Below are 10,831 nucleotides of genomic sequence, written 5' to 3'. Positions count from 1 at the left end.
CTGCGCGGCGTCCCCGGCCCCACAGCGCCGCCCCGCGGCCCGGAGTCGCAGCGCCCCCGCGGGAGACCGGGGGCGGTCCCCAAGCCCTGGTCAGATCGGGCCGGCCTCTGTCTTTAGCCCGTATTTCCCCGACTTGTAAGGGCTTCCCTGGTGCCTCAGATGGTAAAGAATCCACCTGCCTTCTTTACCATCTGATAGGAAGATCCCCTGGAGGAGGAAATGGCAACCCACTCCAGTATCCTTGTCTGGTGAATTCCACGGACAGAGGTGTGTGTGTGTGTGTGTGTGTGTGTGTCATGGACAGAGGAGTGTGTGTGTGTGTGTGTGTGTGCGCCTGGAGAATTCCATGGACAGAGGAGTGTGTGTGTGTGTATATTTCATGGACAGAGGAGTGTGTGTGTGTGTGTGCCTGGAGAATTCCATGGACAGAGGAGTGTGTGTGTGTGTGTGTATATTCCATGGACAGAGGAGTGTGTGTGTGTGTATATTTCATGGACAGAGGAGTGTGTGTGTGTTTGTGTGTGTGCCTGGAGAATTCCATGGACAGAGGAGTGTATGTGTGTGTGTGTGTGTGTGTGTATTTCATGGACAGAGGAGTGTGTGTGTGTATTTCATGGACAGAGGAGTGTGTGTGTGTTTCATGGACAGAGGAGTGTATGTGTATATTTCATGGACAGAGGAGTGTGTGTGTGTGTGTGTGTATTTCATGGAGAGAGGAGTGTGTGTGTGTGTGTGTGTTTCATGGACAGAGGAGTGTGTGTGTGTGTGTGTGTGTGCCTGGAGAATTCCATGGACAGAGGAGTGTGTGTGTGTGTGTGTGTGTGTGTGTATTTCATGGACAGAGGAGTGTGTGTGTGTTAGTCGCTCAGTCGTGTCTGACTCTGCGATTCCATGAACTGTAGCCCACCAGGCTCCTCTGTCCAAGGGATTCTCCAGGCAAGAATACTGAAGCGGATTGTCATTCCCTTCTCCAGAGAAGGTGCTTACAGGGAACAACTTAACAGAGGAGCCTGGTGGACTACAATTCATGCGGTTGCAGAGTCTGACACAACTGAGCAACTGACACTTTCACTTTTCCCTGGAGTTGTAAAGGGCATCACAGCCGGCTGGTCGGCCACTGAAGGGTCCTGGAGAGCTGGGCACCGAGCCAGACCTTTGGGTCACTGCCCCCCCTCCCCCGCATGGTCGGCCAGCTGTCCGCTGGTGGCCCCTACTCAGGCCTGGGTGCCCACCTCCAAGCTCTCCCCGTCCCCCTAGCCCACTCTGAGCCTCCTCTAGGTATGGAGACGGGGCAGAGCTGGTTAGAGGTCACACCGCTGGAGTCCAAGGGTGCTGGCTTTAGAGATGGTGTTTCCCATCTTTGCCCCTCCACGCACAGGAGGGTCAAGAGCCCTCTCCCCTGCTGGCTACGTGCAGGGGGAGCAGAGACCCCTCTGGACTGAGAACCCCGACCTTTATTAGATTTGTTCTCTCCGCTCCCCCCATCCCATTCCATTTTCAACCAGCCTTCCTCTCCTCCCTCAGCCCCCTGCCTAGGCCAGCTCCAGCTGGCAGGTTTTGAGTGGACTCAGGGTGCGGTTAGTGGTGCGGGTGAAGGTGTCCACCTCGGGCACAAACTTCTCAGCAGGCACGGTCAGCTTCCGACGGGTGTCCATGCACTTGGTGTCCAACAGCATGGAGTTGGCCTTGCAGGCGATGTCTGCCTGCAGCCGGGCCAGATGCTTGTACAGGGCATCCAGAGCATCCCTGGGGAGCAGGGATTAACAGCCCACTGCCCCCAGCATGAGGCTGAGAACTCAGAGCTGACTGAGCTCACCAGCCTTGAGCCAGGAAGCCAGCAGGGAAGCCCACAGGCAGCCAGGGACCCCAGTGGTGGGAGGTATCTCCCCGCCCCTCCTGCCCGCTCCCTAGACCTACTGTGCCTGCGCCAGCTTCTGCTTCAGGGCGGCAATGGTTGCCTCTAACTGGTGAACCTCGTCGGTGAGGCCATACTGTGCCTGGAGGCAGAGGGGCAGGTTGGGAGTCCCAGGTCAGCCATACTCGTCTTCTGCCCACAGGCCTGGGGAGTGGTTGCCCTGTACCAGCGCCCCTGCTCTTAGCAGGGGGCCTGTGCCCCTCTGGGGTGCCCTTTCACCTGGTCCCTGCAGAGTTCCACGTTGGGCCGGTAGGTCCTGGCCTCTAGCCGTGTGTGGCACAGCTTCAGGTTCTGTAACTTTCTGCGCAGGTCCTCCTCCAGGCTCCGGATGTCCTCCTGCAGCTCTGCAATCTCCTCCAGGGTCTGCGGGGACAGAGCGCCCAGTCTCCACCTGGTCACCCAGTCCAGGGCTTCCTGGCAGGGCTCATCTCACAGCCAGAAGTCCATGCCCCAGGAGACCACATGGAGAAGGCTCACATTCTTCTCTTGCCACTTGAGCTCACTGTACAGTTTCTCCATCTCCCGTAGCCGCTTCCTGAAGGCGAATTCCGTGGCAACCCTCTGGGCTTCCAGCTCGTTGTTGGTCTGAGGACAGGACGTAGGCAAAGCAATAAGCTCTGGCCACCTGAGGGTGTCGCTTAGGTGCGGGGAGGGATGCCATAAGACGGGGACTGAAAGACAAGGGCTTGTGAGTGCCCGCTGGGGCCAGCTCTTAGCCGTGGACGATCGAGGTGGTGGTGGTGGGAGACTCACCTCAGCAATAGTGAGGGCGATGGCCTCCCTCAGCTCGATGGCCTTTTTCATCTCAGCCTCTCCCCGGTCCTTGTTGAACCTACTGAAGTCATCCCACTGCTTGAGGGTGGTGGAGCTGCAGGCGGCAGGAAATAGTAAGAGCGTGGCCTCTGCGGGGAGGAAGGGAGAGGGAGTGAAACGTCCTTCTTACCCATCAGGCACCCGTGTGGGATTGATCTTCAAAGAGATGTTCGGGGACGCGAGGTTGAGAGAGAGGCAGCCTCGGTCAATGTCCAGTGTCTCCATTTTGCCACGATGGTCAGAGTTGAGCTGCTGTCGGGCTTCCTGCAGGAGGCTGGGGGGCAGAAGAGACTGGATCTGCGAACCGCCCCTCCAAGGCAGCCCTGGAACACAGTCCCCAACCCTGGTACTGAAGGGACAGGGAGGGATGGGAAAGCTGAGGTGACAGAGCTGCCGCTGCAGTTGAAACAAAGATGGACACAGCTGGATGAGCCCCTACAGACAAAATCAGGGCACCCAAGTGCTTGTACACACCCACAGGGCACACTCAAATAGCTACCCCCACATGGCTCATGTGCCCAGAAAGTCAGGGATGATGGCAAATGGACTCATCCCTCATGTTTCCAATCAATAGATAACGGCTGCCGAGAGCAGTGTCACGAGAAGTATTCTGAGACCATGTCCAGGTGGTGCAAAAATGCTATGATCAGTGAGTGAGTGGTTTCTGCCATGGACACAGCAAGGGGCAGAAGGCAGCCTGAGAACCAGTGACTAGTTACCCATGATACACAGGTTCTGCGTTGAAAACACAGCCTCCCAGGGCAGGGGAACATGAGAATGCCGTGTCTTTCTCTTACAAAAGCTTCTCAAAGGCCTGGCTGATCTTCTGTTGCAAGGCCTTCTTGGTGGCCTCAATGACCTCCACTTCTTTGTGGAGCTCCTCCTCCACGGGGTCCTTCACCACATCAATGTCACGCCGACTCTCCCGCAGGGTCAGGCATTCAATTGCCACATCCAGAGGCAGGTTCTTGGCCTGCAGGTTTTGCTCTGCTGACTCTTTCATCTAGAAGAGAGAGGGCACAGGGGGCTGGTGGGGCCATCCCACTGGGAAGCAGTTCTCATCACCACTTTAGCCAAGGGGACAGTGAGTGACTCAGATGGACAAGCCACCAAATACCCAGACCCGAAAGAGGGGAAGGAGAGGAGGTCGTCCTTGAGCAGGGTCTCCGGGCACCCTGCCCTGGCTCCCTGCCTGTGCCAGGGCGTCGATCTCCGCATCTAAATCCGTCAGACACTTGTCCAGCATCTCCTTCCATCGGTTGACAGTATCGATCCTCTCTGCCAGCCGCGTCCTGTTATCGTGTTCATCCCAAATGGTCTGGAAGAAACAGACACAGATAAAGAGGCTGTCGGGGGCTGGGAGCTATCCCTTTGCCACCCAGCTGGGCTCCGGACCCCCAACCTGGTTGTTGGTCTCGTTGCGGAGGACCCGGGCCTCCTGGCGGATCTGGTGTGAGGCATCTCGCTGGCGCTCAGCGTTGGTAGACAACAGGTAGCTGTTGGTCTGCCAGTCCGGCAACCGGAAGCGTGGACTGGGCTTGACGCTCAGCGTGGCCATGGTGCAGGTGCTGAAGGGTCAGGCCCCCAGGCCTGTTCCAGGACACCTAACTCTGCAGGAGGGGGCAAACAAGGTGGCAGGAGACCATGCAGGAGAGCCTCTCCTGGACTGCAGCCCCTCTAAAGGACATGTTCCTGTCCATTTTGCTTCAATTCTCTTCCTTCTGGAAGCCTGCTTGGGAACAGTTCTCCCTATATTCAATTTTGTTTGAGCCATTAACTAAGTTTCCTCCCACCCATCCATCTACAGACATAAACTGTGGCACCCTTACCTTACTGTGGCACCTTCACCCTGGAGCAGGTGAAAGGGGATAATGGGGTCCCTCTGGGTGTATGTTAAACCAAGTGCTTAGTAGGGCTTGCAGAGTGGGTGGGTAGCAGGGATTGTTGTTTAGCAGGAATTGTTGCTGTTTAGTCACTGAGTCTGGTCCGACTCTTTGCAACCCCATGGACTGTAGCCCTCTGTCCAAGCGGTTTCCCAGGCAACAATACTGGAGTGAGTTGCCATTTCCTTCTCCAGGGGATCTTCCGGGCCTAGGAATTGAACTTGCCTCTCCTGCACTGGAAGGCTAATTCTTTACCGCTGAACCACTAGCGAAGCCCTAGTGTTAGTTGCTCAGTCATGTCCGACTCTTTGCGACCCTATGGACTGTGGCCCGCCAGGATGTTCTGTCCATGGAATTCTCCAGACAAGAATACTGGAGTGGGTAGCCATTCCCTCTCCAGGGGATTTTCCCCACCCAGGCGCCGAACCTGCGTCTCCTGCACTGCAGGCAGATTCTTTACCATCTGAGCCACCCGGGGAAGACCAGGGAAGCCCTGGGTAGGAGGAAAAGTAGACCTTAATCCAATTTCCACCCCTACTTGCAGCAACCAAGTCCTGTGGATTTTCTTTTCTTTCCCTGCCCTAGCTTTGGGACAAGATCCTGAGGGATCGGAGAGAAGGAGCCCTGTTCTCCGTCTGGAAAAGACAGGCTAGTCTCGCCGGGGGCTACATGTTGGCTCCAGGGAATTGGGGGTGGGGGCGCTGGTCCCCTCCCCGTCACGTTCCTTCTCGCCGCCCTCTGCTGGAGGAGGAGGAGAAGGGAGCAGTGAGGGATCCCCACTGGGAGGAGCCGGGCTCTGTCTGGTTCCCAGCCCAACCCCTCCCGTCCTCTCCCAGGACAGTCATCTTTAGTTTATATTACTACCCCGGCCGACCGAAGACAGGAGCGGGAGGGAGTTCGGCCCTGGGTGTGAGCACCCCGCCCCTGCCAGCCCGGTCCCCACGTCCTCTCACCTCCTTCCCCGCTCGCACTTCCGCCTCTCTTGGCCAGCTCCTCTGTTAAGCGCCCCCGGTTGCTAGGCATCCCGGTTGCTAGGCACCCCGGTTGCTAGGTACCCCGCTCTCAGCGCGCCATTCACCTCCGCCCGCCTGTTTAGCTTGGCCACCGCGGGGCGGCGGCGGGCTTTGGGGCCCAGAGGCCTTCCAGGTAGGAAAGGGCCGGCGGAAGGGCTGGTGCTGCGGGAGGTGCAGCTTGGAGGGGAAGGGCGTCAGGATACCGCACTCACTTCATTGACAAGTTAACCAGTTTTATTTTGATAAAGGTCACCCACCGACATGGCAAAAAAATATTACCAGTCATCCTCAGGTTCACTCCCCAGTAGGTATCCTTCCAGAATGTGTATATATTTAACACTATTTACACACGTTCTTCTGATCCTATCTTTCCCAACAATTTCATCATCTGCGTGACGTCATAAAAGGAATGATCATTATTTTTGGAGAGAGCGCGTCCCTGGGAGAGGTCACTGAGGTTTTGGAAGTACTTCACAATTCAACCATTTCTTTAAAAAGGAGAAGGGGAAAAAATTCAACCGTGCCAGGACCGTTTTAGGCATTGGAAAATGTTGATCGTTAATGTACATAACTAATAGGTGAGGCAGGCATGACCCCCATTTTCGCCAGCAACTAAAGAGCCTGGCGAGGATGGCAAGTTTGGTCCCTAGGTCTGTCTTCTCTCAGTCACGACTCCACACTGCCTCTAGTGGTGGCGCTGGGCAAGAGGGTGGCAGCTGGGCAAGAGGCTCAGCTTGCCGGCCAGCTACTGGGCTGCGCAGAAAGATCCTAGGAGGTGGGTGCTCTGATCACCACCGTCTTACCGGCGAGGAAACAGGCTCAGAGAAGTGAGGAACCCTGTGCCCAGGGTCACATGGCTAAGTGGTAGAGCTTGGATCCAAACTCAGGCCGTCTGCTCCAGAGACTGAGTTCAGGTTTGATAGATGCAGGATAAGAGAAGAGTCCAATAGGACTCCTCAGTTTCAAAACAGCCGCGAGGGCGGGGTGGGGGCGAACCGCGTCACAGAGAGAAGAGAGGTTAGAGAACCCAGGGCTTGGTAGGCAAGGGGATGATGAGGTTGGTTTTTGAGTAGTTTGAGGTGATTGTCGAGGATCCGGTTCTGCAGTCTAGCAGACAGAGATGTGAGTCTGGAACTCTGCAGAGAGACTGAGGTTGGAAACATTTCCAAGACTTCTTTAATCACAAAATTTTTTTCCCCACAGAATATTTTCTAAACTCTAATACATGGCTCATAAGCCAGACATGCATGGAAATTTGTGATATAGCTCTTTATACAGGATTAATTAAGACAGAAAAATATAAACCCCTGGACAAATTAATTGTTAGAAAAAATGATCAGATTTTGGCAAAGATATTTGGAAACGTAACCAGAAGAAGTAAACAAATATGGAAGAATGGTGGTGGCTTCGGCGTGTATCTCTGACTGTGGTGGCCTTGGTGTTCATGACTCCTGAGGCTTCGGCACATCCTGACCAGGGAGAGAAGGTGCTGGAAGAAAAGGTCAGACAGCTGATGGACTGGACTAAGAGAGACAGAGTGATGAGAATGAACACTGCCGCGTTCAACCATTTTGTATTAGAAAAGCCAAGAAACTATTCTGTTATTGCGATGTTTACTGCCTTCCAGAGGTTTAGATCATGTGAACCATGCAAACTTGCTGTGGAAGAATTTCAGATCTTGGCAGGTTCCTGGCAATTCTCCAGTGCCTTCAGCAACAAGGTATTTTTTGCTATGCTGGATTTTGATGAAAGCCCTGAGGTCTTTAAAATGCTGCAGGTGAAGGGAGGTCCAATTGTCCTCCATCTTCCTGCTGAAAGTCAATTCACAGCAGATGACATTTATAATTTCCAAGTAAGGGACATCGCTGTGCAGCATATGTTCACATGGGCAGATGCGAGAACTGGCAGATGGATGGTCAATTTCACAACCAGACAGCCGATACATGTTCACTATCCCTTCAAGTTAGGCATATCATTGACTCTCATCGGTGGACTTGTGTGTGTACTGAAATGGACTAGGACATTTATTTTTAGCAAAAATTTTTGGGCAGTTTTAGCTCTGTGTTTTGTGATCTTGATGTCATCTGGTCGAATGTGGATTCATATACGAGGAGCCCCGTTTGCTGAAAGCAAAACTCACACAGGACAGACATATTATATTCAGGACATGTATTTCCTTCAGTATGTAGCAGAAATGTACATCATTTCTCTGTTTTATATGTGCATTACCCTGGGAATGGTGCTGTTAAGTACAGCTGCCACCTCTCGTATGAACATTAGAAGGAGGAAGATAATGTCCATGACTGGTATGTGTCTAGTTGTCATCTTCTTCAACTGGCTGCTTTCTCTCTTCAGACTTAAATATCGTGTCTATCCATTCAGAAGTCTCATGGACTAAAAAGGATCCTAGAGATGTTAAACAAGGAAGCAAGAAACTTTTTTTTTTAATGTGGAGACAAAAACATGAAGCAGAATATGAACTCATAACTTCTTTAAGTGATTGAGATTTAACCAAAGGAGACATGTGGTGCTTTGGTAATAACAAGCTGTTTTTTTTATTTTCCTCAAAATCTGTTATGGTATGTATCTCCTCTGTTCTCAATTTTCTCCTCCCAGTAAATGTCATATATTACCTTACTTAGTGAATTCCAATGACTAAGACCCTCAGAGTGTATACTTTTTCTCAAAAGAGGACCATGTTTTAAAGTCCCTTGATTAATACTTTGTCAGCTGATCTTATTCTAACATGAAGAATGTCTTGATAAGGTATCCATCCCCACGTCTAGTTACTGAAGTTATACCTGTATTACCTTTCTTGGAGGTGTGTATTTGCACAGCTTCCTTAGTGCGTTGTTCCCTGAGCCTTTACTTTTCTTTAGCGTGCACTTCCAGTGTCTAAGGCAGAGAGAGTATACTTGGTGCTCCATCTCCCGGGTCTTTCCTGCTGAAATACGTTCTTGTGCTTCTTGATGGTTGTAGATATTACAAACTAATTAAATACTGGGTTATTTATCCATGATTATTACTTTTTTAACCGGAAAGGGTTCAGATAAATTCTTTTTATTTTTCTTTCAAGAGGACAGTTTCTAACAAAATAATAGTTCCTATTTTGGTCTTGATGTGAGGTTGTTTTCGATTAAATCCAAGGGAAAAATAAAGACAATTCAGAGGATGAATGATGATTTTATTCATCCTTTTCTGTTTGGAGGCATGCTAAAATATCAGGTTATTTCCAATAAGCAGAAATGTAAAACGGAACATCTTAAAAGTGGTTCTATTTCAGCCTTTTTACCCTCTTAAGTGGAAAAACAAAGTACAAATTTGGAGATCCCCCTCCCCCACTGTTTAACTGTTTACCATTTTTCTGTTTTATATAGATAATCAAAGTTAAGTCCTAAATAGTTTATTAATCTTGGCAAATGACAGCCAAGTTGTATTTTACTATTAAACTCTCATCATCCCTCTGGAAATTTATATTTTAGAAAAGTTAGAACTTTGTGAAAATGTTTTTCAAGCAACAATTTACTGTTACATGAGAAGATTTCTGCAGATTTTCAAATTAATCCCAAAAGGGTCTTTTTTTGGAGTACAATAAATTTTTATTATACAGCAATTTTTTAAAAAAGACTTTATCATCGTAGAATTCATCTTCACATTAGAGATTCCCACAGTTAGGGAACAACTTATTACTTATAATTTTATATTTGTGGACAGATTATTTTAGGGCAAGTAAACACATTTGACTTTGGCCACCTCATGCGACGAGTTGACTCACTGGAAAAGACTCTGATGCTGGGAAGGATTGGGGGCGGTAGGAGACGGGGACGACAGAGAATGAGATGGCTGGATGGCATCACCGACTCGATGGACATGAGTCTGAGTGAACTCCGGGAGTTGGTGATGGACAGGGAGGCCTGGCGTGCTGTGATTCATGGGGTCGCAAAGAGTCGGACACGACTGAGTGACTGAACTGAACTGACTGAAACCCATTTGAGGATTAAGTCTTGGTTTAGCATCTGTAACAATTTGAAACATATCTAAAGGGACCTCTTCCCTCCATGAAACTTCTGTATATTCAGAGTATTCAGAAAATCTTCAGGCTCTTCTTCCTATGATTTAGAAATCAGTAATGTGAAATATCAGCATTTCTAATTTTAAAATTTCCCTCAGACATGTAACTATCAGTAACTAGTATCAACTGAACAGGGCTGGGAAGTTTGCAAAAACTAAATACTGCCTAACTTTTTGCAAAGTCTTTAGTCTTGAATTAACAGTCTTTCCCTTTCTCTACCATCCTAGGACAAGTATTGAAGTCTGATCAGATGCTGAGAGTAATAAAGCTGAATTCCCTTTGAAAGTTTGATAAATTAAAAGGCAAAGGCTCATATGTAACCTTTAGTTATACTGTGAGTCTTAAGAGAAGCTGAGAGATACCCCAATAACTCCCCAGCATACAGAACTCAGTCTGACAATTTCTTGGTTACAATGCCTCTCAAATCTTTCTTCAAAGATTAAATTCTAAAAACAAGCAGGGGACCTCTGTGATGGTCCAGTGGTAAAGAATTCGCCTTGCAATGCAGGGGATACGGGTTCAATCCCTGACTGGGGAACTAAGATCCTACAGGCCTCAGGCAACTGAGCCCACACACCACGATTGCTAAGCCCGTGTGTCATAACTAGAGAGTCCATGTGCCACAACAAAAGCTTCCGCATGAGGCAACGAAGATTCTGTGTTCTGCAACTAAGACCCGATGTGGCCAAATAAATACATTTTTTTTTTAAAAAAGAGATACTTAAAAAAAAAAAAAAACCAGGTTTTGGTCCAGTGGTTAATAATCTGCCTGCCAAAGCAGGGGACACAGGTTCAATCCCCGGTCTGGGTAGATCCCACATGCCATGGAGTAACTAAGCCCATGTGCCACTGCTGAGCCCACACTCCACAAGAGAAGCCACTGGAATCAGAAGCTCATGGAATGTAACTAGAGAAAGCCTGATCACAGCAACAAAGACCCAGTGCTGCCAATAAATAAATAATACATTTTTTTAAGTTACAAAATAACCAGGTTGAAAAAAAAATCAGGTGATTAAGAGATTTGTCTCACCAATGGACTTTTATCTATTATTGCCTTCTTATTGTGAGTTGAAGAGCATGACAGCAGAGGCAAGGAGGTGTACAATCAGTTCTCAAGGTATTTAAGTCTAGAAGG

At 49.8% G+C, this 10,831-nt stretch overlaps 1 protein-coding gene and 1 pseudogene across 1 annotated transcript; one reads left to right on the top strand and one right to left on the bottom strand.

Annotated features, from left to right (window-relative positions):
* Positions 1 to 1,264: 1,264 nt before the first annotated feature.
* Positions 1,265 to 5,704, bottom strand: TEKT2 (tektin 2). The gene is made up of 10 exons (XM_055402893.2): positions 5,565 to 5,704; positions 4,131 to 4,338; positions 3,921 to 4,046; positions 3,526 to 3,731; positions 2,859 to 3,002; positions 2,669 to 2,783; positions 2,393 to 2,500; positions 2,135 to 2,278; positions 1,918 to 1,997; positions 1,265 to 1,746 (listed from the first exon to the last, which is right to left on the bottom strand). Exons 2-10 carry the CDS (start codon positions 4,284 to 4,286, stop codon positions 1,533 to 1,535), a joined length of 1,293 nt encoding a protein of 430 aa, XP_055258868.2. The 5' UTR covers positions 4,287 to 4,338; positions 5,565 to 5,704; the 3' UTR covers positions 1,265 to 1,532.
* Positions 5,705 to 7,011: 1,307 nt separating this feature from the next.
* On the top strand, positions 7,012 to 8,022 carry LOC129541511 (dolichyl-diphosphooligosaccharide--protein glycosyltransferase subunit MAGT1 pseudogene; annotated as a pseudogene).
* The last annotated feature ends 2,809 nt before the right edge of the window (positions 8,023 to 10,831 follow it).

This window comes from Moschus berezovskii, chromosome 4, assembly GCF_049115385.1.
Source record: "Moschus berezovskii isolate FMDL1 chromosome 4, NW_MosBer_1.0, whole genome shotgun sequence".
In the NCBI taxonomy this organism is placed as follows: domain Eukaryota; kingdom Metazoa; phylum Chordata; class Mammalia; order Artiodactyla; family Moschidae; genus Moschus; species Moschus berezovskii.
Note: the sequence above shows the minus strand (reverse complement) of the source record. Positions and strands in the feature narration are given on the sequence as shown.

What these genes read in the sequence shown, in the direction of transcription:
- TEKT2 (XM_055402893.2), bottom strand. Translation starts at nt 4,286, where the DNA reads ATGGCCACGCTGAGCGTCAAGCCCAGTCCACGCTTCCGGTTGCCGGAC. An exon ending in GCAACGAGACCAACAACCAG is followed by an intron (nt 4,047 to 4,130) that starts GTTGGGGGTCCG and finishes TGTTTCTTCCAG; the next exon opens with ACCATTTGGGATGAACACGA. An exon ending in CCCACACGGGTGCCTGATGG is followed by an intron (nt 2,784 to 2,858) that starts GTAAGAAGGACG and finishes TGCCGCCTGCAG; the next exon opens with CTCCACCACCCTCAAGCAGT.